The sequence below is a fragment of the Lampetra fluviatilis genome, chromosome 33 (genome assembly GCF_964198595.1).
Source record: "Lampetra fluviatilis chromosome 33, kcLamFluv1.1, whole genome shotgun sequence".
Lineage (NCBI taxonomy): Eukaryota > Metazoa > Chordata > Hyperoartia > Petromyzontiformes > Petromyzontidae > Lampetra > Lampetra fluviatilis.
In genome coordinates, this window is record NC_136307.1 from 3,796,001 (window position 1) to 3,823,856 (window position 27,856).

General features: G+C 48.4%; 1 protein-coding gene across 1 annotated transcript in view; it reads right to left on the minus strand.

Moving 5' to 3' along the window:
• LOC144943873 (uncharacterized) overlaps positions 1–27,856 on the minus strand; it is an 89,959-nt gene that overhangs the window by 51,281 nt on the left and 10,822 nt on the right. Inside the window, exons 2-3 of the mRNA XM_078871709.1 lie at positions 20,777–20,979; positions 14,699–15,034 (exon numbers count right to left, since the gene is read on the minus strand). Of these exons, the coding sequence (XP_078727835.1) occupies positions 14,699–15,034; positions 20,777–20,979 (539 nt within the window). The remainder of the gene's footprint in view (positions 1–14,698; positions 15,035–20,776; positions 20,980–27,856) is intronic.

Genomic DNA, 27,856 nt, shown 5'->3' on the forward strand with positions numbered 1-27,856 from the left:
GCACCGGATGTATCGGACCGCGCTAATCAGAGGTGCGGGGGAAGGACAACAAACTAAACACAAAAATCAGTTCTAAGGAAATGAGTTATCATTCTAGATTTCAAAGTGCGTCGCTTTCTAACATCGGTTAGGAAGAGCGTTCCAGATGGCCGCAGAAGCGCATCTGAAAGCGCCGCGCGATGCAGTGACCGTCTTTGATCACAAGATCACAACCATCCTAGGCTGCCTGGGTTGCTAGCTGTGACGAATGTTTTAACCAAAACTTTTCATCCAATCGCGTGACAGCCCTCACCCTCAATAGAATCCGATGATAGAAGAAGAATACGAAGGAAAAGAACGCCAATTGTGTTTAAAGTGAGTGAGCCAACATGCATTAACAACCGCAGCCGCAATGGTTAGAGGTGGAATTAATTATTAGGAGCAGTGGGAATCTATCTTAAGCGAATTACAACTTTGCAGAACAAGACAAAGGAACTAACAGTGTTACATGAAGGAGAATCGATCAGCGTGTAGGTAACTCAGTTTTACACAGCAATGCTGTAATCAGCTGTCTCTTTGTCATGAACAGACGGATTGCAGGAGCAAATATGATTGATTCCCTATGAGTATATTGGTCCCTGTCACAGTAACGAGGAATGTTTTAATCACTGACTCGGGACCACCAAGGTATGAGCTATGCTAAATGTACATTTAAGAATGGAGAATCATGACATAAAATGTATGGAATAAAAGTAGCACATGAGTGATCATTGATGAACATTTAAATATAGCCGCATTCAGTGGCACAATGCTGTGAACTCAGCAACCTGACTTTGATTCTCTGTCATGATGAACATAATATCAACAGCGAGTTATATCTGACTACATCCTGTGACCCTTTGCCTACCATTTCAACGGACCAACATCGTGACGTGGCACGGGAGGGGGGAGGTGGGGGGCGGAGGCGGCTTTCACCCAGCAGTGGATTGACGAAATGGCTCAAATTATTACCGTATGATTTATGCCTCTCAAATTATATTTCTCGCTGTAAAGCTGTGAATCACAACAAAAGGATAAACTTACTGCGTGAAACGAAAATTTGAATTGGTAACATTCATTAATAGAAAGTTACAGCACTGCTGGAACTGCTGTGACTTTAACCCGTTCTGGTTCCATTCCGATGACGTACACGTCCGATGACGTACATGTACGTGTACGTCATTGGAACGGAACCAGAAGTAAAATGCCATGCGGGAGGGCGTGTGGCCCAGTTTGACGCCAGCTATCATGGATTGCGGTCGTGTCACTATAGTTCTCTGCGGTGAGTACAAATGTCTTTAAAAACAGTGGTGCTACGCCTCTCTAAATAAAATACACGCTGAGCCGTTTGCGCGTTCCGATATTCAGCGGCGAACGGGACACCCACCCTGCAACTTGCAGACGTCTCAGAGCAGAAAAAGGGTTAATAAGCACATCGTCCACTGTTGATATGAGATGGCTCAAAAATAACATCGCGGAAAAGGCATTGTATTGTAGAGAGGCGCGATTAGCACAAGCCCTGGTCCCTTGGGACCGACACATGCCAAGTTTTTTTTACTTCCGCTCGTCTTTCCCATAACATGCAATTTAAGCATCTATGTATATGCAAATCGGCGTTCAATTCATATGCACATTGGGTAATACGCGTTGCCGCGCATCTGCTGGTTTTTGCCACGCGGGCAAAGTTAGGACAGCGGTGGTCTCCACAGACTGGGGAGGTCGGCGACCTGTAATTTAACTCCGAACAAAGGTGCGCTCGTCGCAAGCGGTAATTAATTTGCTGCGTTAATTAAGTTGACGAACGCCGCCCCGCACTGGCACACGCACCCCTGAAGACACAACGCTGCCACGGATGCACCGCGAAATTTGGTTTGCACAAGTTGGGGGGGGGGCCCAAACGCTGGGGCTTGGAATTGATAGTGAACTCGCCTTCCCTCCCTCCCTCCCCCCGCATCCCTCCGAGAAGAAGCAGTTGTCCCCTTGTGTACTCTCGTGTTTAATGGTGCGTGAATATTCCACCAGAAGTTCACGCTTCGTGCCCGTGTGCGCAAACAAGCGCGCACGTGCGCGCGCGCGCGCGGGCACGCGTGCAGTAAAACACAAATATGGGCACGAACATGCAAAAAGAGACAAAGATCTCCCGTATAGTCTGACCAGGCTGTTGGGCCAAGTGCTATTAGCGAGCACTTGTAAAAGGGCGACACGGCACACGACGGGGTGTTTTACACATCGCATCAGGTACTCATTCGAGGCTGAGTCGACCTAGGGGAGGCCCAGATCATCGTCACTGGTGTGGGCCGTGAGCGGGGATCGAACTCGGGACGCCGGGTTCGTAGTGCAGCGTGCTAACCGCGACACTACTGCTCCCCACGCATATAAGCACACGCACATGCGCATGTGTATATACATATTCCCCACGGAAAGCATACACCACACACATTAATGAAAAACAATTAACTTTCTTATAACCACCAACCAAGATTCCCCTGTTAACTACAGCAGATTTACCTGCTCCAATTAACCGTGCAATAAACTAGGAATGTTTCGTTCGGTTTGGGGGGGGTGGGGGGTTCTGCAAACTCTTAAAATTCCCCACACAAAGATTAAACGGCACTCGTTGTACGAAGAGAGCGGTGGAATATCTACCGATAGCTCAAGGCTGCCTCTGAAGACGCGCGTCGCTCATTACTCCGTTGAATTGGGGGTACACGTTTTAGACCTTTATCCAAATAAAACCACTTGTGTTACATCCCCACAGCTCTGCACTTGAATGGAACAAAGCAGATCCAAACGAGCGCGACTTATCTGGTGCAGAGCTCGACTCCGTGACATCCTTCACAAATTAATCCCCCCACCCCCCCCCGTATTAGCAGATTAACTTTTGACACGTTGTGCTCCAGATACTCCAGAGCCAACCGCTGCTCAAAAGTTTGGCGAATTGAGAAGGGTCACAGGCAAGCCGTAGCAGATTCTTTTCACGACCCACGGACGGTACTTCTTAATCAAGCGATGGCGTGCGACCCTGATGCGGCCGGGTACGGGTACGGGTAGGCCGTGAGTCACTGGTGAGTCACCGTTTGTCACTCATTTCCCAACGTCTTGTCTCTTCTCACAATTCAAGTTCCTAGAATCAACCCACCCGCGCCTGCAAACATGGCTTCATCCCAGAGGTCGCAACCGGGTACCCGATACCCGTACCCTACCCGATACCCGGCTACCCGTACCCGGCCGAGTACGGGTACCCGTTTGCGACCCTGGTGTGGCCGGGTACGGGTACGGAATAAAAACACATTTTCGACCTCTGGCTTGCAGCAGTACCTCGCTTGCCGTCATGTAAAGCGGAACAATTACTGCCGGTCGGGTGTTCGCTTTGGCAGTCGGTGTGACAATGCCAGCTCCTCCGATCGTCTCGGGGGGGGGGTGGGTTGCCTGGGCTGTGGACGGATGGGATGAAGTGAGGCGTGGTGGGAGAGAGAGAAAGAGGCATTTTAAGTTGCCGCCTCTGTTGCACGACAACGGTATATGTCGCAGCGCGCGTTACTCTGAAAATAGTCGACGGAAGTAGGCAGCGCTGATCTGGTGGAGGAAAATGAATCATTCCCGTGGTGCTGAGTCAGTTTGTACAGATGACAAATTCTGTTATTCGCCGACAAAGTTGTACTTATTTTATTCCCTAAAGGAGTTACGGTGGGTTTGGCCAGCAACCAAATGGGATTTGAATTTGCAACCTTTCGAACGCTCCAAATGACAGTGCCACGTGGCCAAACGTTGTTTCTATTCTACGCGTTCAGCAAATGACTGCCTCGGCGTGGAATTTTGTTAGTTTAATTCTGTTTCGATTCGGACGTGACTTCGTTCCTCCAAACCCACAAAACACGGCAGATGAACAACGCAGCATAGCAGAACGGAGAGCTGCAGGCACCAGAACTGTTTAAAGCAAGGCCGTCAACATTGGGGGGGGGGGGGGGCCAAATCTTCCAGGGGGTCTGGGGTCCCACCCCCCAGAAAAAAAATATAAATTTGAAAACGAGTTTCCTGCCAAAAATATAAAAAAATTAAGTAACACATGGGATGAGCTTTTTATTTATTTTTTCCAATAATGTCTAATAGTGTATTGTATTACATTGCTCTGTTTTTTTCGTTTTTACCTTTTCTTGTTTCATTGTATGTAATGGCAGAGATTATGGATTAATAAAGTGCAACCATAACCACAACTACAGCCTTGGTGTAAAGCATCCCTCTCACTTACAGGACGTCAAAGCGAGGTTCAAGCGAGGGTGGTGGTGCCTGTGGCTTGTCGGCAGGAGAGAGAGAGAGGGGTGCAAATGGGGCACTGAGTCAACACCGGGGCACTTTTCCACTTTCCCTGACCCGATTGTCATCTCAGCTCCTAGGGGGGTCCATAATAAGGGTGCCCACATCAGCTTGCAGCCGCCGCAGCCGCCGCCTCGCTCTGACACGCACGCGGCTCCGAACAGACTGCGAGTCGCAGATTGTGGTGTCGAGGCTTGCGTGTCGCAGACTGCGGCGGTGTCGCAGGGCCATCGGCGTATCTCTGTCGGCTATCGTGCTCGCCATTCAAGGGAGGTTCGAGCGTTCTCGTCCTTGCTCTAGGCCGGCAACGTTGAGATATAAAGTCAAGGGTCAAAGCGTCCACCGCCACCCACACCCCCCTCTCTCTCTGCCCCCCCATGCTTAAATGAACACGGGACACCGCGCGTTATCGCTGCCGATGGTCTGGAGTCTTTAGTGGAAATTCCACACTATCATGGCCGGTGCCAGTGATTGCAAACCATAACCCAAACATGGCTCGTGTGTTGTACCCCAGAGCAACGAAGGCTGGAATCAAATTACGCCCATTGAGCCTGTGATGACCCTCCACTACTCGAAGTTCTGATCAGCTGTCGTAATTCGGAGTTGCGATTCGAATCAACCAATTCCAAGAGTCAGTTCTGTTTTTAAACCACGTGTTCAATCGCAGCACTTCCCGTAACTTCCAGGACTTCACTTAAACGAATCACTGTCCGTACCGTACAACAAAGACGCAGGTTCCCCATATAGACTTAACAGACTGTAAGGGCAAGAGCTGTTAGCGAGCACCTATGAAGGCCGGCACGGCACAATAGGGTGTGTGTGGCCAGCACCACGCCCGGCTGTCTTTCGTCTCCCCAGTGGCGATGTTTCCTCACCGCACTAGATACTCATTTAAGGCTGAGTCGACCTAGGGGAGGCCCAGGACCGCTTCAGATAATCGTCACTGGTGTTAGCCGTGAGCGGGAATCGAACCCGGGTCGCCAGGTTCATAGCGCAGCGCGCTAACCACCACAATAGCAACACGCTCGCATGCGGCGAGCCCCCATTTAAACCTAGTTTGTTTATCTCCGGAATATTCGACAGGATGCACTCGTTGAGACACAACATCGGTTTACGGTTCTGTGCTGGTGGCGGCACGGAGTCGCATTCCACAGCAGATAAGATGGGGAGAAAACAAACGACAATTTTCAAAGTGCGAAACTCAAAATACCATTAAGTGAGGCGCCTCTCTCACCTTTGTTCACGGGCAAATGTTAGGTTTTCTGACACAGAGGGCAGCGGTAATACGGTGACTCCCAATAACAGATGTGACGTGTGGGTGCCACTGCGGTTTGGGAGCGCCATGGTCCCTCCGGGGTCTAATCAAAATGGGTTTCACTTCATGGGACGCCGACAGTGCCCGTCATTACGAGATAACTGTGTGGACCCTGCCATTGCGAAAGTGGAATCCTCACCGTGGCCTCCGAGGTGGTGGTTGGGGGCTGTTCAGAGAAATGAGCAACAACCCAGGGAGAGGGGGGGAGAGACACGTGCATGAATGTGACTTTTTTTTTAAAGGCAACCGTTGCCAATAAGAGATGCAAGCAAGATAATCGTGGGGACACTCATCTCTGCCACGTTAGAATTCGTGGTGGGTTTTGCCGTAGCGTGGTGCTTGAGTCTTGGGGATTCCCACTCAGTCTCAGGAATGTGCTTTAATATTGCAACGGCAGCTTGTGGTGCCCCACGACTCTGAACAAAACCCGTTGTGAATCTCCGTCCGATTATTGCTTTTTTTTTACATCTAAAACACGTGTTTGCTTTTCAAAACATAGAGTTCATGCTCTGCGCGAGTGTTAGCAGACTCTGTTTCGCTAGGTGAGGACCCCTGCTGAGCCAATGCGTCTCTTCGGGAAGGGTTACTTGGGTCACAGAGCAACGGTAGCGCAGCACACAGAGAGATGCGTTTGATTTTGAGGCCACTAGGTTGCTCCCCGTTTTTAACGCTTTTCAGAGAACGGTAACATAGAACGCTTCCGCCATGCATTAGCTCTGTTCGTCTGTAACCCGGGGTGGGGGAAAGGGGCTGGGGTGGGGTGGGCAGATGATCCAATGTGAACAAGGGGAGCCCCAGGACCAGTTCAAATATTTGCCAATGTTATTGGTCGTGAGCAGGAATAGAACTCGGGGGGAGGGGGAAGGGGCGGGAGGGCGTCAACTGCCAAAACGTTTCACCAACGTGAACTCAACTTTAGCATAGAGTTGCATTGCTGTTAGCAACTTGCACTAATGAGAACCGGGCAAGTTTAAAAATTAACCTGTAAAAACTAAGTTTTTCACTATAAATCCTTTATATGCGTGGCGGCTAGAGTCCTCTCGTCCTCTGGCTTGAGATGGCTGCCACCTATGGGTCAGATGATTGCCTGCCACCATTAAGCAATTGGTAATTAAATACTATTTATGTTTTCCTAAAAAGTGTAACATTTTGGGAAAAAAATTATCACGAAAATAAATTGTCACGCACAACGAGTCTGTGTGCAAAATGTCAGCTCGATTGGATCACGGGAAGTGGGTTAAAAAACGACCGAAAGATTTGCACGGTCGTAAGCGCGCAAGCAAGCAAGCAAGTGAACTTAATATGAAGGATTTAAATTGAAAGGAATGCCAAAATGCATCAGTGCTCCAGATCGTCACCCCAGGGACAGCGAGCCCGGACACCCCCCCCCCCACAACGATCGATCCCTAATTTTGAGGGTGTATTGCTCGCGAAGTTGTTACACATCCCCCCCCCACACACGCACTTTTTGAAATCTACTTTGTATTCCGGGTTCTTGAATGACAATAAACGAATTTCATTTAAGAAAAATGAATGCCAAAAAACTTCTAGGCACGAACCGGAAATGTGCAGATGCCTTGTATTGCCCACCAAGCCATCAATCAGCGTCTGTACTGCCACTCAAACAGTTCCAAAGACGAAGGCTTGTTGGAAAGTTTGAGTTTTGTCGCTTGATCTGAACGGGCGATCTCGTTTAGCCAGTCGCGTGGCTATTTTACTAAAGGAGATCCGTGCAACGAGTTCAGTATGCCACGCTCATTCTTGTTCTGTAATTCTAAAGCTTGTTTTGTAATTCATGGACCAATAAAAACCACAGCTGTAGGGGCTGGGGTGGGTTGGTTCATTCAGACGCTGTCTTTCCGACAGCCCTGTTCTTCACCTGAGGACGGCTGTTTGCGTTGTGGCCGAAACGTCGTGAGAATTGTATTTTATTATCTTTTATTTGTATTATTTTATTATTTCCCTTCTACGTGACTTTACCGAAAGAACCAAGAAGATGGACCACAGCTGTAATGAAGTTAGATTTTGGTCACCGCCGCGTGGGAAGAGACGAAGTGGGAATGACTGAACGTAAAGATTCTCCACCGGGAATTTCACGTGGAACTTTGGACTTGCTGCTCCGGTGTTAAAGCTTCTGCACCACTGGCTATTGTGACCACGTCCTAAGTTGGAACGTTTAGGGTTTTATATCTCTTTTACGACGGGTGATGCCACCTCTGTCTCCCTAGCAGAACTTTCCTACAGGCGCGGAGACTTGAAACTTTTAAGAATGAAGCAATTCACGTCACGAATGAGGAACTTACTTTCGACCACGTGCGAGAAGTCTTAACTCAATGATGTCACAACGAAGGCACTTCCTCTCAGATACCGCGCCGTAAAAACATGTATTTGCATTTCAAACGATGACGCATTGTGAGTTTAACACGTAGGCTTTCGCGACCGATATTGTCCATGATAGAGGTTTTTTTTGGCTTAGATTCGCACTTGGTTCACTAGTGACGACGTTACATCTATGCCTCTGTTTAAGACCGAAACAGGAGGATAAGTGGCTGCTGTAATTACCGCCGTACTCGAATTGTAGAAGTTGTGGGTTTACTCTCCAACACGCCGGTGTGCTGAACTGGTACCGAATAGCCACGTTTTGTTGACGTGACAACCCTTTCTAATTGGATGTGTGAGGTGGTGGCCGGTTCAACGACACAACATTTATATTCAGGCGATCTAACCCAGAAAAAAACCTCTATCGTGGACGATGACGCATTGCGCAATGATAACAAGAAAAAAAGCACTTCAAAGTGAAGAGACGGGAGGGAGGGAGGTCGGGCGGCAGAGGGGAGGAAAATGTCAGTGGCGTGGAACAATTTAACATTTATGGCCGAGGAGGGGAGGGGGGGCAAATGGTTTAACACAGACCTGTTTAGAAGCCTGGCTGTAAACGTGTAAGGAATGCGATTCACTGGAATTTAAAAGCATTTAGTTGAAAGGTGCAAAGGCCGTTTGTTCTTAAACTCAATAAAATTGTTTGAAGTTTTCCACAGACGAAACCCTCAAAAGGACAAATCCAGCTACGCGCAGACTCCAACTTAACGACAGACTGATGCAGCCATAAGAATGTGGAATTCCAATGGCTTATGGCAGGCAAAGGAAATTACCTATCGCTACTTGAGCAGCGTCTACCAAAGGCAAGCGTGATTAGCAAGCGCATCTCGTCACTACGTACGCAATTAACGCATCAATTGGCTCACTGGTCTTACGTTCATTGGGCGGCCCACTCCCATAGCAGACAATCATGCGGTGATGAGGTTCAACGGGATCGATTGCAAACGTTGTGCATGCATGATTACATCACACTTCACGAGCAGTCACTCAAGTCACGGTGTCTCCACACACATTTCTGGGGAAATTTCGAAGGTTCTGATCGGTAATTTTGCGTGGCGCTGAGCTCCCGGTGAAATGTCCACTTTACCGTGGCAAAGACGAGAATATTCATGAGGTGACAACAGCTGACTTCCTTCAAAGGGCGAAATATTTTTTATCGAAGCACAACAATAAAATACGTCCCAACACTGGTGAATAAAAGCATGATAATGAGGACATCGCGTTAATTTCATCACATTCGCTAGCAGCGTAAACAATTTAATGTAAAAATCAGAGACAAAGCATTATCACGGAGAATCGCCACCGGCGCAAACGATCTACACTATGTGCCCTCCAATGGAAAGTTGAAACGTCTTGAAGATGACAAGGGGCGTATCTTTTGAAAATCTGTCCGATCTCACACTTTGGAATTTGGCCCTATCTCCAGACTGCCACCTGCTTATCATTATTGAGATCCACTTGCAAAGTGGTTTCAAAATAAAGGTACTGTGTGTTTGCCGCCTGCTTCGTTTATTAAAACAAATATAGTGTTGTGTGCATGCGTGCGTGCGAAATGTTAGCGCTGTGCACTACAATGTTGGCAGACCAGGTTCAATTCCTGACCACGTACAGCACACGAGTGGCAAGCAGTATCTTAAACTGCTCTGAGCATCTCCGAGGTAAACTCATCCTTCAATGAATACTGGGAAATGCAAAGGTGGCTGGGGGTGCAGTTCTGGCCTTACCCCATCATTATTTCCCTTCTACGTGACTTTACCGAAAGAACCAAGAAGATGAATCCCTGCAGTCACGAAAGCTTTAAATCGAAATCTCACGTAAGTTGTTTTGGCCTGACGTGGCACTCACTCACAGCAACTGCACCCTACAGATGCTGAGGATAACTAAGTTGAACGTGTTTATTGGCATGCTTTATAATTTACATGTATGTATGTATAATCGGAAGTGCGTGGGGGGAAGGACAACAAACTAAACACTAAAAGCAGTTCTAAAGAAATGATGTCTCAATCAAGACTTGAAAGGCACGCATTGCAAACGCATCTTCTCTCCCGCTCTCTCGCCTTTGTAAACTTTCAATTTACGTCTCGCATGCTGCCAGGATTTAAACATTTCTAAAAATGTATTGGCTACAATGTGTCTGTGCAATTGCCAATTAAATGCAATGTCGCACATGCGCGCAGTAAGAATGTTTCACACTCGCGTTGACATTTACATTGTGCGTTACGAATTGCTGTGATTTGCTGCACAATCATCGTTCCATTAAAGTGACACGTGCTCCAGCTTCATCGACGATGAACACTTTGTGCCGCTGCAGTAACGGAAAGGCGCAATACACTTCTGGGGCACTCCGCAGCGTACGCTACTCACTTTGCAAACCATCTCGGTGATGATAAAACAACGAGCATACGCTATGAATGATTCCGCAAGAACTCAATGCCCGGTTCCAAAATCGACAACTTTACACTGTGACATTCATGACGTTGAAAACAAAAGGATGACTTGGCTTGGCGTTGCATTCTTACGACAACCAACTTGTTCGATTCATCCATTCTCACGTCACCTAAGAAATGTGCGCATTGTTCGCAATGCAAAATGAGCTGTGTTGCAACGTAATGAACCAAATTAAGTACACGCTGGGTAATTTGACCATTTCTTCGCTGTGAGTCAACATGTGGGAAATTAATTAAAACAACCTCAGTGCAGCCTGCATCACACAATGCGCCGTGGTTTTTTTTTTTGAAGGAAAACGTTGTGGTTAATTCTCTCCTACCTCGGTGAACATTCAAAATGTCAAGCTTCCTTAGAGTTGGTAATTATGTACCGGTCCTTTTGCTATATCAACCGCATCATCAGTGGTTTAGTGCAGTTGGCATGGTTCCCTGGTGCATGGAATAATATGGGACCCCCTGTCCAACTGCCTTCCCTCCTCATTGAAGCCCGGAGCCCAGGCCACTGAGACCAAACGGTGTATGATGATGTATGTATGTATGTTGAACTTCTTTTACACCGTACGTAGCCAACGATGCCAATCGGAGCTGCGGGGAGAGGACAACAAACTTAACACTAAAAGCATTTCTAAAGAAATGGGTTTTCAGTTTAGATGTAATAGTGCATTGCTCAAGTGGTTTCCTAATATCGGAAGGAAGAGCATTCCAGACGGCCGCAGAAGCGCATCTGAAAGCAGTGATTCAGTGACCGCCTTTGTTCGATGGCCAGCCAAGAGTCGCTGCGAGGTTGACCGAAGTTCCCGTGCTGGTGTATGCTCCTTGACGAAATGAGCAAGGTTACGAACACCGAAAAAATATATATTTTGCACAGGAGACCTGGGTTAATGAAGTGGTTGTCTTAAAGAATGGGAATGTAGAAATTCTGGAGTGGGTAGGGTTGTAAACAGAGATGAGCCAGGTCACACACTCGTTTGAACAGAGAGAAACTTGTCTTTCTTAACTCTTCATGGTTCTTTTGGTAAAGTCACGTAGAAGGCAAATAATAAAATAATAAAAATTAAACATAATAAATTCAGACGTTATCTCCCCGACAGACCTGGTCTTCACCTGAGGACGGCTGCTTGCGTTGTGGCCGAAACGTCGTGAGAATTATTTTATTAGGCTTTATTTGTATTATTTTATTATTTCCCTTCTACGTGACTTTACCGAAAGAACCAAGATGATGAATCCCTGCAGTCACGAAAGCTTTAAATCGAAATTTCTTAACTCTGTTTAGTGGCTGCAAGTGAACAAATTGAACAGAAACGGCCTTGGCTCCATTGTACTCACTGTAAACAAGATACCTCTGCAAATACAATTAATTACGGCCAATAATAATTATGGGTGATGTTTCCAAAATAACTATGGGATCCAGTGAAATTTATGCCCTCGTTATAGGTTCTTCCGCACACGAGTTGGTGCAACATTGGGTTTTATTGTTTTTTATATTTCTTTACATAAATACCCGTGGCATTAGTCACTCAATGTTGCATACGTTTTTTTCGGCCAAATTTTGCAACAGAGCTGCAGTCATTTGAATGGGATGCGTTTCAGTCCGGTTGCTCATTTGTGGGGGAGAGGGGGGGTCAACTCGGCCCATCATCCACCATCCATGGTCGACAAAATAGGAAATCTCCTTTGTGCGGCATAAACAGCGGCTGTGCTCGAGACAAACTGGCCTCTGCCATGGGAACGTGGAGTTTCCACCGCGCTGTCTCAGGAACACCAATTTGAGATGACACATTTCCCAGGGTCGTTTGAGAAAGAAAATAATAGACTTTTGAATAACGTCTAGGATGGGACTGCAGAATTACGCGGGGAAATCACACCAATTATTATAATGGTCAAACAATATTTTACAGTACCCATCATATCTTAACGGAATTTATATGGCACCTTAACCAAGGCACTCGACAAAGAATTAAAAACGGTGCACGCGTGCATGTAATGGTGGACATGATGTGAATGAAATTGATGAGAAGAAGCAATGGGCAAATCTGTGATGCATGAATTTGGTGAAATCCAAATAAGATGCCTTCCAAATCGCGAGGATTTTTTTTTTACCATACTTCACCGTGCTGATTAGTGCGGGTTTGGTGAAGGGAATGGGTGGGGAGAGAGAGCCAGGAACATTGCATGTATCACTCGCCATTTGCTTTTAGCTCTGGGCTGGGACTTGAACTCAGGTCTTCGGGCTCAAAGCGCAGCAGGCGAACCACTGCGCCACCGTTCCCCCTTCTTGAAATGGCCGCACAATAATTGTGGCTCACTAAGATCCAGGATGCTCATGTCTATGCGCCGCTTCTCGGTGGCAGCCCCAACAGTCTGGAACGATATCCCTCTGCACATTCGCAGCATCACCTCAATCGCCTCCTTCAAGAGAGACTTAAAAACTCACCTCTACAATCATGCTTTCGAGCGACTCTGAGCTTGGCTCCACGCCTCTGAGTTGCGGCCACTACGTCTGCAAATTTCCGCGCGTTACAAATTGAACTATTATTATTATTTCTAAAGCTGCGTGCTGAAAAGCGACTCTGTCAAGACGAACGATCCCACGTGCAACCGTCCCCAGACAGACGTGGCCACACTAAAAAAGGGCCCTCTGTGATCGTGCCTCAGTGCTGCCCTCTCGTGGCAGCACCCGGGGACAGCCCAAGACCACCACCACCACCACCCACCACACACGATCGTCTGGCAAACAGGGCTTGCCCCCCCCCCCCCACGGTGTGCACCAACAAAGTAACTCACCACGATCGGGGAAAACCAGGTGGTCAGCCGAGCAAAGGTTAGGGAGATGTCTATTGTTGCTGGGTATTTTTTTTTTGGGGGGGGGGGGAGGTGGTGGTGGTGGTGGGGGGAAGAGGCAAAACGTTGTGCATGGGAGTTTGCGGAGCGTAGCACGACAGACGAACGGACGCTTGCTGCAGGGACTAGACCTCTGTGTTTTGAGCCCTCGCAGTAAAAAAAAGGCTGGCGGAGAGGGTGGGGGGGGGTTGTTGTGACAATGCGTGGAGCGTGCGGTTGAAGGGGTGCGTTTTGGTCGCGAGCGGTGAAAAGCGACCCCCTTAAGGGGTCCTGCGTACGGATGTCAACGTGCCCGGCGGTGTGCGCTGCGCCGACAGGAGCTGTCAATCTCGGCAAAAGCGTGGCCCTGTCGCCCACGCGGGGTGGCGCGTAGAGCCAAAAAAAAAGAGAAAAGGGTTCGTTCTTCTTTTCTATTAAGTGGCGCGGGTTCAACTTTCAACAGCAACAACGGCAACACAAATCTAGCGTAGGGAGCTTGTCTATGAAAGCCACAAGTGGACTCTCAAGGCAACATCAAATGATTGGTCAATTACGGGAAGGCAATAGACCATTATACACAAAGGCTGTACGGTTAGCATACTTGTTCACTTGGTTATTTTACTACTGTTATCTAAGTCTAATAAACGCAATGTCTGGACTGCTAGGGTTCTGAGTTCATTTCCCAGTTTTGGGGGAGTTAAGCTTGCCCAGTCATCCCTGCTAGATCAATAAAATTAGCACCTCTTCGAGAACCATACCAGCGGTCATGCTATGGTAAGACTGGCCCCTTGCCTTTGGTATTTCCTCCGATGGTTCGGAGCTGCCAACTGAGATAAGCACAGCCCCAACGCTTGTTTGAGCCAGGAGACAATGACAATATTTACTGCCGGCCTTAATGGCAGTAAACTACGTAAAAAAAAGCGTATGCCCTCTCCAACTGCTCAACTCTCCACATAACTCCATTTAAAACCTTCCCACACATCTCAATCCATCACTCCGACCGTTCTCCCTTGCACAACGCCGTCACCTTTACGGATCTCTCCGCACCCATAAAGCACACTAAATTTTTATTTTTTATTTTACCAGGTACGATACACTGAGCTCTACAGCTCTCTTTCAGAAGCAACCTAGCCACATATTATAGCCCAACCAAGTGGCTTATCACGTGAAAATGTATGGCAGACAAATACTCTGAACGCACGTCGATTCGTTAATGTGGAGGTGGAAACCCGGAGGGCCTGGAGAAAAATCCACGTGACCACGGAGAGAGAGAGAGACACACACTCAGACTTCAAACGCACAGCAGGTGTCAGGGTCTGGATCGAACCCACGACCTCCTGCCATACCAGGCGAGGTAGTAGGTACCATCTGGCCACCGTAGCGCCGTGCATCCCGGCCACGTTACCTTGCTCGTGTGCCCGGGCGACGTCTGGTCGTGGACCTGCCGCTTGAGGTCATCCATCCTGCTCCGCGAGCAGCTCTCGCACGGCCATGCGCTGCCCCTCTCCCCAGGGCAGGGGACGCCCTGCAACGACGGGCAGCCGCTTCCCGTCGGGCAGGGCAGTCGCGCGGGGCAGTCGGGGCAAGGCCCTCTGAGTCCGGAACCGGGGGCCGAGCCCTCCGGGGCTGGGCGGCTGGAGCTTCGGGAGGCCACAGGCGAATGCCAGGGGTGACCCAGGGGGGTGGACGTGGGTCCCACGTCGGCGTGCATTGGGCCCCGGACCGCGGTTCCGCCGCCCACCTGTTCCAACGTGACGGCAGAGTCCACCGGGAGCGGCGTGAAGTTAGGGCTCGGTTCGGAAAGCGTGCCGCGCCGGGGAGTGTTAGTTGGACGAGTTACTATTTTTTTTTAAAGAGTGTCCCGCACGTGGGCTAAACCGGGGGCCGCCTGGCAAAACACACGTGTGTGGTGGCTCACTTGCCGGCGGCGGCGGTGGCAGGGCATCTAACATTCTGACAAAAAAATGGACTTTCGTGGCATTATGAGACCTCCGGGTGATCTACCAGAGTCTTACCCCTCCAACAAAAGAGCTTGACTATAGCCATCGCGCCACCATGGTTATGTATTACATAAGCAACTCAACTTACAGCCTAGATGCATATATATGGTGGGGTTTTTTAAAGTATTTACCGACTGACGCAGGTCTGTTTTGTACACCAGAGACCACACGTGCATATGTATCGAATACTGGGCAGCGTGTGATCCTCTCTCGCGGTGTCGCTCATCTCCCAAGACTGCACATTCCCAACTCTCCTCCAACAACGGAAAATCTTTAGGGCCTCGCCACAAATCAATGGGCACAATTGGTAAACACTGACAGATGAAACGCGCAAAGACACAGAGACATTGTTAGTGAAACTGTTGACTACAAATACGTACATTTTTTGATTTTAATAAAACTCAGCCATTCTCAATCGACCGGTGGATGAAGGCCACTCCATGCCAGTCATGTGGGGTGTGTTTTTTTTTACCATATTTTACCACGCTGGTCAATATGGGTAGGTGAAGGAGGGTCAGGGCATGCCCGATTCTGATATCACTTGCCAATGATGTTAGCCATGGCAGGGGATTAAACTCGGATCACCAGGTTCAGAACACAGCGGCGCTAACCTCTCCACATCAGGTGAAATTTGTCCAGTTTTGCACGAGACACCTTTTTATTATTCAGAACAAAGGCAATTAGTACAGCCCCGTAGTTTCTACTGAGACTCACATGAGACCAACCACCACCACCACTAACAGCTATTGTGTAAAAATAGGGCACGTGGCGTTATTAATAGAACACTGGCAAACGCCAGGGCTACAGAGGAATGGGGTGCATGCTTGTGGTCTTTGAATGCAAGAGGGATCCTTTTTTTTGGAAGGCCATTCAACATTACAGCATCACTCCAATTATAAACCCAATACATAACAAGTCTGAAAACGCGCTAATGACTGTTCGTTACAGGATGTTTGTTGATAATTTACGTAAAAATGGCCCAAAAACATTACCCACCGCGTGAAATAATCGAGAAATGCCCCGCTAATGTACGCACATCACAGATCCAATTTGTACACATCGAACATCATAATGGGTTTTGGTCAAACATTTAGCACGTAAATTATTCTTTGCACCGCTGTATCAGATATCGATTTCATCGATCAATAATAACACCAAATAATTATTTTAAAAAACAACATTTACATACCTAGTTGGCCGGTCAGATTTTCGGCCGAACCACAGAAACCCTGCTGAACCATGCATGTGGTGATGCGTATTGGGTCCCTTTAAAAAAAAAAGAAGAGGCCCAAAATGCATACGCGACAATGGGCCGCAATGATCTCAAGCTGAACGATCACCTCGCCGAGCAGTCAGTCACAAGCTACACTCCAACACTGTCTTGTAACCCCCAGACCAAAACGCGTATCCGCAGCTTCCACATTCATCATCATCATCAGCCATTGTCTCTCCACTGCTGGATGAAGACATCTCCCAACACCGTCGCTAACCCTTCGCGGTCCAGCGCTCCATGCTGAAGTCCGTCCGTCTGACTCCCCCATGTACGTGAACCGATCATCTCGTCGATCCGTCTGCGCTTAAGCTGACATTCCATAACCGGTCTCGCGACAGCGGGCGACATCGCATCCCTCGAGAAGTATGAATCTACAATGGACTGCTAATTGGGGCGATTGTGTAATTCACCTGGACGCTGGCTTACAATGCCTGGCCGTTGTCACAAGAAAAAAGTAGACTTTATTAATGTAACACATCGATGATGTATGATAATGTGTCTGGGCACACGGCAAAGGGCGGCTTGTATTCACGTATTGGCTATTGCTGTGTGTGTGTACTCTTCCTCTGTCGATCTCAACTCACGTGCGCGTGAAGCAGTTGTCATTACACGTGCGTTACTGCTGCACAGGAGATGCGAGACACCCCGCCGCCTTGTGAGCCGAGTTGTGAATAATGTTTCTGTATCCATGTGAACAATGTGTAAGTGGGGGAGCGGTGGCGCAGTGGTGAGCGCGCTGCGCTGTGATTAACTCGGCATCGTCTTAGATCGATCCCCCACCACCAATACCACCCAATCCACGGCTAACATCAGGGGCCGAGTGGCATCAGAAGCGACGCCGAGCCACCACACGGATCCCTTCACGAACTCGCTGTGACCAGCGCGGTGAAGTATGGTCCAATAATACCCTCCACACATGACCGACAAGAACGTGGGGGAACCATCGATCAACCGATGGATTGACAAAAGCTGTGCAGAATCGTTATAACATAGACAGTACATGCTTGTTCACAAACACAAAGATCTCCCGTATAGCCTTAACATACTATTGGGGCAAGTGCTGTTAGCGAGCACCTATGAAGACCGGCGCTGTGGCACACGAGGAGGTGGCCAGCACCACGCCCGGCCGCCTTCGTCTCCCCCCAATTGCGATATCCACACACCGCACCCGGTACTCATTTGAGGCTGAGTCGACCTAGGGTATACCCAGGACCGGTTCAGAAAACCGTCACTGGTCGTTGGCCGTGAGCTGGAATCGAACCCGGCTGACCGGGTTCAGTAGCTCAGCGCGCGAACCGCTTCACGCTCTTCGTGCACGCAAACGCCCAACGTGGCTTCGTTTATCTGAACTGTTACAAAAACACAACGGCGTAGGGGGGAGCAAAACTTACCACCAAGTTTCGCGAATCACCGACTGCAGATGCAACGCCCTCCTTACTCATAGTCCGCGCGTGAGTCTTCTCAGCGCCAGTGGTGGCAGCTGTAGGTCCGCCGTAATCCCAGAACCAGAGCTTGAAAACCACCACCACCACCACCAACAAGAAGAAGAAGCACCACCAGCCTCGCTCCCGACAGAGGCCGGCAAACTGCACACTCGCGTGTGATCAGTGTATTGTCACCGTGGCTATAATCAATCAGCCGGCGTAGCGACGTCACGATCCTGCCCTTTGCGTTGAACACACATCATCTGCATGCGTCGTCGTCATCATCATCATCACCATCATCATCTTCTCCTTCAGATGTGACTGCCGAGCACATTCATCCGTGCGTTCACTTCTTCTTCAGCGGTCACTCTCTCTCTCTCTCCCTCCGTCTCTTCACTCCCAAGTCTTGATAGTAGTAAGCAAGCTTCGTGTTCTCCGTCGGGACGGACTCTCCCCCGGCAATTGTAGCGAAGAGGGAGCGAAAGGAAAACTCCCGCGACACCGTGGAGACGGAGTCGTCGCGTTAACGAGCGCAGGCGGCGTTCGCCTTCGAGCCAACAAGCCCCTCGGATGCACAAATCTGCTGCTGCTGCTGCATTTGGTTACAAAAGAATAACTCCAGAGGGCTTTGCTATATACCTTGCTTGCGCGCGCACACACACACACGCGGACAGACAAACGCGCGCGCGCGCACACCTCGGCGCTATGCGCAAAACTCGCAAGCCACGGCTACACTTAAGAGGGGGGTTGGTGGGTGGGTGGGTGGGGGGTTGGGGGGTTGGGTGGGTGGCTGTGGGTGAGAGGGGGGGGGAGTTGGATCGTGGTGTTCGGGGAGGAGGGGGGTAGAAAGGATGCGCTCCTTCCGCCGTCCTCCTTAGCAAACAGCCAGCCGCACCCTCCACCCCGTCCCTCTCCTCCCTCCCTCCCTTCGCTCCCATCCATGTGCCTCCCACTTCTCCCCCCGCCTGCCCCCTCCCCACTTACGGCACTCAACCCCACGGCACCCCACCCCACTCACCCAACACCCATCCAACAGAGACACGCGCACGCACCCCGGACGTACCTACCCGGTCTGGCTGCACCGCTCGCTGCTGAACGTCCACCACTCACGCAGTCGTCCCCACTCCACCAACAAAGATCAAAGACAAAGATTCAGCCCCTCCCGTTGGAGCCTTCACAGACTTTTGGGGTGCAAGTGCTGTTAGTGAGCACCTTTGAAGGCCGGCACGGCACACGAGGGCGTGGGTGGCCAGCACCACGTCCGGCCGCCTTTGTCTCCCTAGTGGCGATGTTTGCACACCAGGTACTTATTTGAGGCTGAGTCTACCTAGGGGAGGTACAGATAATTGTCACTGGTGTTGGCTTGTGAGCGGGAATCGAACTCGGGTGGCCGGGTTCATAGCGCAGCGCGCTAACCGCCTGCCCCACCGCTCCTCTACTCCACCAACACCACTCGGATCGCTCTCCCGTCCCCACCCACCAACCACCACCACCACCACCACCACCAAACAACCACACCCAACCACCTTACCAACAAAGACCCCTCGTCTAGGCTTTGATATAAATGTCGTAGGTCCACGTTATGTTGGCGAGCACCTGTCAAGGCCAGCACGACGCGACGCCGGGCATCAGCTTTTGTCTCACCCCCCCCCCCCCACAGTGACACGCCAGGGAGCTCATTTGAAGGCTGAGTCGACCTCGAGGAAGCAAGGGACAGGCTCAAATACCACTTCGCACTCGACTCGATGTTGCTCACGGAATAAAAACAACAAAAACACACACGCAGACACGCACACGCATGCCAAACCACTAACGTCCCACGTTTTTGCTGTTCACTCACTCGCCCATCCCATCCCCTCTCTCTCTCTCTTATTATACACCCCGCCGATAATATGTATGGCTCCGAGCCACATGCGGTGCAATAGGAGGCGGCTGATCAATGGGGGTGGGGGTTGGGGGGGGAGTAAAGGGGAAGACGACAAAACAAGGAGAGGGGGGGAGAGACAGGCACACACAAAAACACACGAAAGAGGCCGGGCTTCAGCTGGGCTGGGCTCGGCTCTGTCCCCCGGGGCGGACTCTAGCCCGCTATTGGGTCTGGCCTGGGGAGAGAGAGAGAGAGGAGGAGGAGGAGGTGGTGGTGGTATCGAGTGAGTGATTGTTGGGGTTGAGGCTCGTGCCCGAGTGGCTGTGGGGATGACGAGGTCCTTCTTAATCCGACAACAGCATTCACGCGAGATTGGCGTGCGTGCGTTTCAATAAAGAGGAGTTTGCTAATTCCCGATCGCCTACATGCACACACCCGCCACCCACACCAAAACAAAGACAAGGATCGCCTGTATAGCCTTAACAGATTGTTGGGGCAAGTGCTGTTAGCGAGCAGCACCTATGACGGCCAGCGCAGCATACAAGGGGATGATGAGTGGCCAACACCACGCCCGGCCGCATTAGTATCCCGAGTGGCGATGCTTCCACACCGCACCAGGTACTCATTTGAGGCTGAGTCAACCGAGGCCAAGCCCAGGACCGGTTCAGATAATCGTCACTGGTCGGTGGCCGTGAACGGGAGTCGAACCCGGGTGGCCGGGTTCGTAGCGCAGCGCGCTGACCGCTACGCCTCTTCCTCACGCCATCCCACCACCCAACCACCATCATTCAGCATCTTGGCCACCACAATCACTCCTCATATCGCACGTTACCTCTCAGCGTGCGTTTGTTTCCTTCTCCTTCTTCCTCCCCCCCCCACATCTTAAACAACAACAACAACTTTGTGGAATGATTCTCACCGACCACGTTTCCATTGCAATATTCGCCTCCGCGCGGCTGATGTAGAAGATGTTGACTGAGACAGCGTCGGTGGTTTCACATTTGAGGTGGTTGCCAGATGACCATCGCGTCAGGTGGGAGCCGAGTGGGTTTGCTGTGATGCCTCCATCGCATTTGTGAACGGGGCATCGAGCCGAGGGGACGTTCGCTCCGTGGTTCCGTTCTGAAGTCGCTCCACGTCGGGGAAAAATGTTTCATTGCAATATTTAACTTTCAAGCGAATTATCTGGAATGCGCGTCTAATACGTGAACAACGGTTAACGTGGTTGCATTCGTTCCGAGCGCAAGGGAGTCACCTCCATTGAATGCACCGAAACGGAGACCAGATGATTTGCCTTAGGTAGCAATTCAAGTGAAATTTACAAAATGCATCAAAGCCTGGGGTATGTTTGAGATTCGTGCAAAAGCAAAATGTGCCTGCATTATTTCCATTTGTGCTTGTTGAACTTTGTTGATCCGGATAAATGTCTCCAATACTAAAAAAAAAGATTCCCACGCAAACGTAGCCAATGTCTCTCTCAAGGTAACGTCGTTACCAAAATGCGTTTTGAATTCATGGACAATCGCAAAATTGACCCCAGCGGTCGGGCAGTTGTTCATCTCCGTTCGCGGCCCGGAGTCAGTCGCTGAAATTCCACATTCCCATGACAGTTGGCAGTCTCTCCCATCGGATGACCCACCGCTGACTTTTCTCAGTGGTATCTAATTTATTGGCCCGCGAGGGACAATCGGGTGAGTTGATCCCATTGACCGGGTTTTGAACTCCTAACCTTGCAATTTTTTGAGCTGAGTGCTTTGAACAGCGGTGCCATCTGGTCAGATATGCTGGAGAGATATGCAAACTATAAAACTATTTTCAGACACGCACACACATGTGCACACACACACACAGACCATGCAATCTGTCTCATGCAGGAAGTCTTACAAAGACAAACTTCCCCCGTGTAGCCTTAACAGACTGTCGGGACAAGTTCCGTTTGCGAGTAACATCTATGATGGCACACGAAGGGGTGGGTGGTCAACAGTCACACACACACACACATGCACACACACTCATGGTTCTGTTGTCATAAATCTAGACGGTAATCCAATTATGATTGCACTCTATGGTTTAGCCCATTTACTGGTGCTAATAAAAACAAAAACATAGATATACATTTGTGGGAAGTTAACAATGATACGGACTGGCCCTGCCTTGGAAATGTGGAATTTCAAACGCTGGGTCAGAGACTCCAACAGAACTAATCATTTCCCTAACAGCTATTGCAGGACAGCCACTGTGCTCATATTATTTAGAGGACATTCTGCTAATGTCCACGCACTTCATGGCATAAAACTTACGTGTTCAAACTGGTATTTTGTAGAGAAGGTCCAAACATGGGAAAAAAAATCTTTAGTTGTAAATACAAGCGATATTCTTAGAACGCAAAACAGAAAACTACAAGAAAATAAGTTACAGTTCAAGTTTATATTTATTTCACCAGGTGAGAACTCAAGAGACCAGGATCGGTCTCATTTGCAAGCGTGACCTGGGGCATTCGTCTGCCAGTAGGGGAGCCGACAATGCATCTGTGCATAATCCCAATTGAGTAAATTTGCGGGTAATTTCGAATTTGGCTAATGTGGACCCTGTAGCGCCAACACTTGACCTCTCACCATAATGCTAATAGGCACGCGAACATACTAGTACACCAACTTCAACGAAACCTTTACCTTGAAGCAAACACGTAAAAAAGGTGTCAGTTTTGTTGCCAGATAGAAGGGTAAAAAACCAATTATCATATTTTTACTGGCAAATGAGGTTCCAATGGTGTAAATGCTTAACCCGAGCTCTCATACTCTGATGGTGCATTGTCTTTGAGTTGTGCGCCTTTTGGCGTCATCTGGTCCAACCCATGTGAGACTAGGCTCTAAGGAAAGCTGTCTCGGGTGTGGACCAATCAACTTCAAGGACAGTGCAAATTATCAGAGTTATGTTTTTTGTTTGCATTATGACTGCAGGTATTGTGGTCTATGTAAACATGACTCCTTGTAAAAAAGGTGTCAGTTTTGTTGCCAGATAGCAGGGTAAAAAAACATTCAGCAAACACGTAACTTTTCTGCATACGAATTTGAGTTGTTATTTTTTTTATATATATAACTCTTTTTGAAAAACACATAACCTGGTTAATTAATAGCGGTGTGCACCAATGGCACAGTGGTGAGGACGATGTACTATGAACCCAGATTCTAATGTAGATTCCCGGTGATGGCTGTCACCATATTCAACACGATGGCGAGATGTTAATTACCTCGCCTGGTATGCAGGAGGTCGTGGGTTCGAACCTGACCCTGAAGCCGCCTGCTGTATATTTGGAGTTTGCATGTTCTCCCCGTGGTTGCGTGGATTTTCTTTTTCCCCGGGTCCCTCCGGTTTTTCCCTCCATGTTTATGAACATGTGTTTAGGGTATTTGGTTGCTATAAATTTCCACGTGATAAGCCACTTAATTTGGGCTATCATTTGTGGCCAAGTCTCTTCTGAAAAACAGCTATGTGGGTCTTAGTAATATTCAACCAACGTGGTGAAGTATAAATTTACAAAGGGGACCGCATGTTTGTCGCTGTTGTAAGCAATACTATACATATCTAAAACGTAACAACCAAATGCGAGTCAAAGTATCTCCCTGCTCAAACGAGTATGGAATAGCACACATATCCATCTGCAGTGCCTAATCATTGATGGAAATTCGACAGATCTACGAATGGGTCAGTCTCTTCAAAGGGTGGCTTCTCTCGACTTCCTGCAAAGCGGTGCTCAATGGCTGACAACTGTGCCACTGTTGGCCCATTTTAGTGTGTCACACAGTGGCAGGCGCAGCTGGATTCGGTGTACAGACATTTCCAATGGGTGCATCTTGCTTCGAATGACTCGTTGTGTTATTGGCCGTCGAATGTTGTGGTCAAGCAGCGTAAACCTCTCTCACATCGTACACTCACACATCATCAACAGACATCGGACACGGTATTCAATCTATTCATGCACTCGAATGTATCGCCAAGAGACTATCCAGACTATATTATTGATCCGAGCGTAGATATTTGAAACGTGCCGGCGAATGTTATGAAATTAAACGTCAACGAGCGTTTACTGTGTTTAAAAGCCGTTGCGGCCGAGTTATTTTTAATCCAAAGTAGATTTCTAAAAGCCGTAACTGATAACTGTCAAGCCACCCCTTGCTAATCTTCTCCTTATCCAGCGCATTACGTGTGCCCTATGCCCGGCCACTCAACAGCCTCCTAACAAAGCCCTTCTGTATGTATGCTCTACATTCTTTCTGGTGAGATTGTAACATGTTTAAATTGATACCGTTTGGTTTTTTCGGTAAAGTCACGTAGGTAAAAAAGTAAAATAAATGAACTCACAACGTTTCGGAAGCAACACGAGCCAGTAAAATTGCTGTAGCACTTACACCTGGCACGTCGTGAGTTAATTTATTATAACTTTTTACCTACGTGACTTTACCGAAAAACCCAAAGAGTATGAATCCTTGCAGTCACGAAAACTTAAAATCAGAATTATGTTTAAATTGGTTGGCTGCGTACGGCGCGAAATAAGTTCGACATACGTACGTACATACGTGCGATGAGCGGTCACTGCAGAGAACGTGGGTTCGAACCCAGGCAGCCACCCATGATTGAACCAGATTCTCAACTGGAGTGAGTTGATGGTATCAAGTGTAGTGGGTTGATGATCCAGAGCCAATGTGTGAGTCAGTCACTTCAAGGTCTATCAGAAGTAGTTCTGTGATGTCTCTTTCCACGGCCACTCTCTGTCACGTGGGTTGCTGCACCACTCTGCGATGATTCCCAATGGGGATACTTCATCTGATGCAACGATGTTCAGTTGCACAAGACGATTAGCAACGTGTACGAATGCACCGCTTGATTAAATAGCAATACCGGTTTTCGCCCGCCTTAGGAATGTGGAATTTCCACCGCTTGCTCAGCACCGTCAACAGAGATGGCCGTCAATCAGCTTGCCACTTTTGCTTGAGCAGGGGCAACTATACTTTCATTTTATCGTGAAGCGTCGGCAGAGAGACGCATCAGCCTAACGTCATTGGAACACGATGCAGCAGCGCAAATCTTAAAAGTCGCGACCAAACACGCGAGTTGCGATAAATAGGAATAATTAAGAATGTTTTTTTTTGTACTTTGATTCAGAGTACAGGTAGTCCCCGACTTACGATGGAGATGCGTTACGACGACCCCATCGTAAGTCGAAAATATCGTAAGTCGAAAATGGCCTAGCCTACCCATGAGTCTTAAAGAATGGTGATAATTTAGCAAAACAGAGCAATTTACAGTACCGTACTGTATAAACTCTATGCGTACAGTACATCCCGGCAGCGTCCCAACGTACAGTATCGTAACCTCGTACGCTGCTGCGTTTGCCTGCTGCGCGAAACGTAAAATATTTTACGAATTTTGTCGTTTCGCTATCGCCATCGTAAGATCGAAATATCGTAAGTCGGACCGTCGTAAGTCGGGGACTTACCTGTAGTCAGAATTCAGAGTGAGAAAGGAGAACAGAAACCCAGGTGGATGAACGCAGAGGTTGGAGCTCGAGAAGAGAAAGGGTCGAGACTGACTGAAGCGATGAGGCTCACTCGAGAAAGTGAACCGTGTTGCAAATTAATTCAACCTCCCCATCGCTAATGAGCCGACGGAAGCAACAGATGATGATGATGATGATGGTGTTTCCATCATTTTCATCTACGCTAATCCAGCTGTGAATGAGTGAATCTGCTCGTAATTAATGCCGTGGAAGGCGGATAATTTTAAAGACTTCATTGCCCGTAATGAAATATGATGTGTACATTATAACGCTCAGAATCCAATGTTCCCGTACATTTTGTACATTTTTGCAAATTACAAGATAAGATAAATCGTTCATCGTGTCCAACCAATTAAGCTTTTAGAGAAGGTATGTTTCCTTTGTTGGCAGCGTGTAATGACATTTTATTCATCACATTGCAACTGTTATGTATTTATATATTGAATGCGTACAACATTTTGTCCAATATCTGTTGTTACTAGGGGTGTCGTGATGCATCGATTATCGATATAAGGTGAAGTTTTTACTCGCGATACTTTCGTTTTCAATTCACACCCATATGCCACGGTGGCGAATTGTTAACTACCTCACCTGGCTTACAGGAGGGCATGGGTTCGACCCCGACGCTAACGCCTGTATATTTGGAATTGACATGCTCTCCCGTGGTTGTGTGGATTTTTGTCCCTAGATCCTCCGCGTTTTCCCTTCACATTAAGAAACATGATTTTGGATTATTTGGCTGCTATAGATGTCCACGTGATAAGCCACTTGGTTGAGCTATCATTTGTGGCCATGTGGCTTCTGAAAAAGAGCTACATAGCTCAGTGGGCCTTGCGTGGTAAAATAAAAAAAAATAGATTAGTTTTAAATAATTTTATTTTAGATTAGTTCACATGATGACCCCCCTTGCAGCCACTAGAGGTGCTACAAGGCACTTCAATCTCCATATGTATAAAATACAAAGTTGTGAATACGGGTGTCTGTTCAAAATGTTTAGCGTACTTCCCGACATGCAACAAACTTGAAATTTGCCATGTGGGTACTTTCCAGACTGTACACCATGCAAACATTAAAAAATACACTTTTTGGGGGGGGGGGGCTCAATAATGCATATATTTTTTGCACGGCAACTGAGCTGTGACGTCAAATCTGTCATGTGACCCGCGCATGTAGAAGCTTAACTCATTGTAGTGTAGTGGTTAGCGCGCTGCGCTACGATCCCCGGCGATTCCCGCTCGCAGCCACCACCGGTGACGATTATTTCAACCGCTCCTGGGCCTCCCCTAGGTCGACTCAGCCTCAAACGAGTAACTGCTGTGGTGTGTGAACATCACCACTGGGGAGATAAAGGCGGACGTGCGTAGTGGATCCAAGTCCCAGCTAGTACAGCTAGTACTTAATATACAGGGTGCTTCAACACTTTTTTTATACTTCTGAGAATTTGCAACAATACCACACGAAATGTGCTTCCGGGCTCTGGAGACCACCTGGAGAAGATTCCAGGCACGTGTTGAAAATTATGGCGAACAATTGGAGACTCTTTGACTTTTTGAAGCTATTAACATTACATTTGGTAGCATGTTACAGTGTATCATCCGTTCTTTTCCCATTAAAAACTACAGTGTTAACATTTTTTTAAAGACCCTGTATACAGCACTTAAAGATTCCTGAATCGAATAGTGACCCATAATTGAAACAATTCGTCGAGAAAGCGTGGCAGGCCACTTGTTACAGGCCAATACAAATATGCTCCCCGTCAAGATCAAACACTGCACTCTACGCAACACTGATGTATGTACTGCACGTATGAATCACCACACATAGGGCGTTGAAGCACATACCATAACACCTTAGTTCCTGATTCTGTCCTGCATGCCCCTGCCCTTAGAAAAGTTACTGCCATGGAAACGAATACCACGCATCCTACAACGCTCCTACACAACATACACGTGTTGTGGCATGCTTTAGTGCCCAGTGAATTAGAGTGACAATACAAATGTAATGCACAGATTATTAAATGAACGGAATATAAAGCCCCAGTTGTTAATCTACTGCTCGGTGAAGGCCGCACCACCCACACCGTGTCAGTCGTTGGGGGCTGTTTGACCATACTTCACCATTCTGGCCAGCGCATGTTGGAGAAGGTTGGGGGGCCCAGGACCAGTTCAGATATGCCTCGTCACTCATGTTAGCCATGGGACACAACAAACGAGTCAAGTCTCGTTTGTGTTTGGATAACCAGTTGAGAACTCAGACCAGGATAAGTCCCATTTCTAAGTGTGATCTGGGCCATTGTTCTGTCAGTAGGGGGCGATTATTGCGATGCATAATCCCACTTGAAAAAATTTGTGGGGTAAATTTGAAATGTGGAAAAATTGCAAGGATAGTGAGAGTGTACAGCTCTGCTACGCGAGCTTTTGTGCCACTGCGGTAAGATGTTGA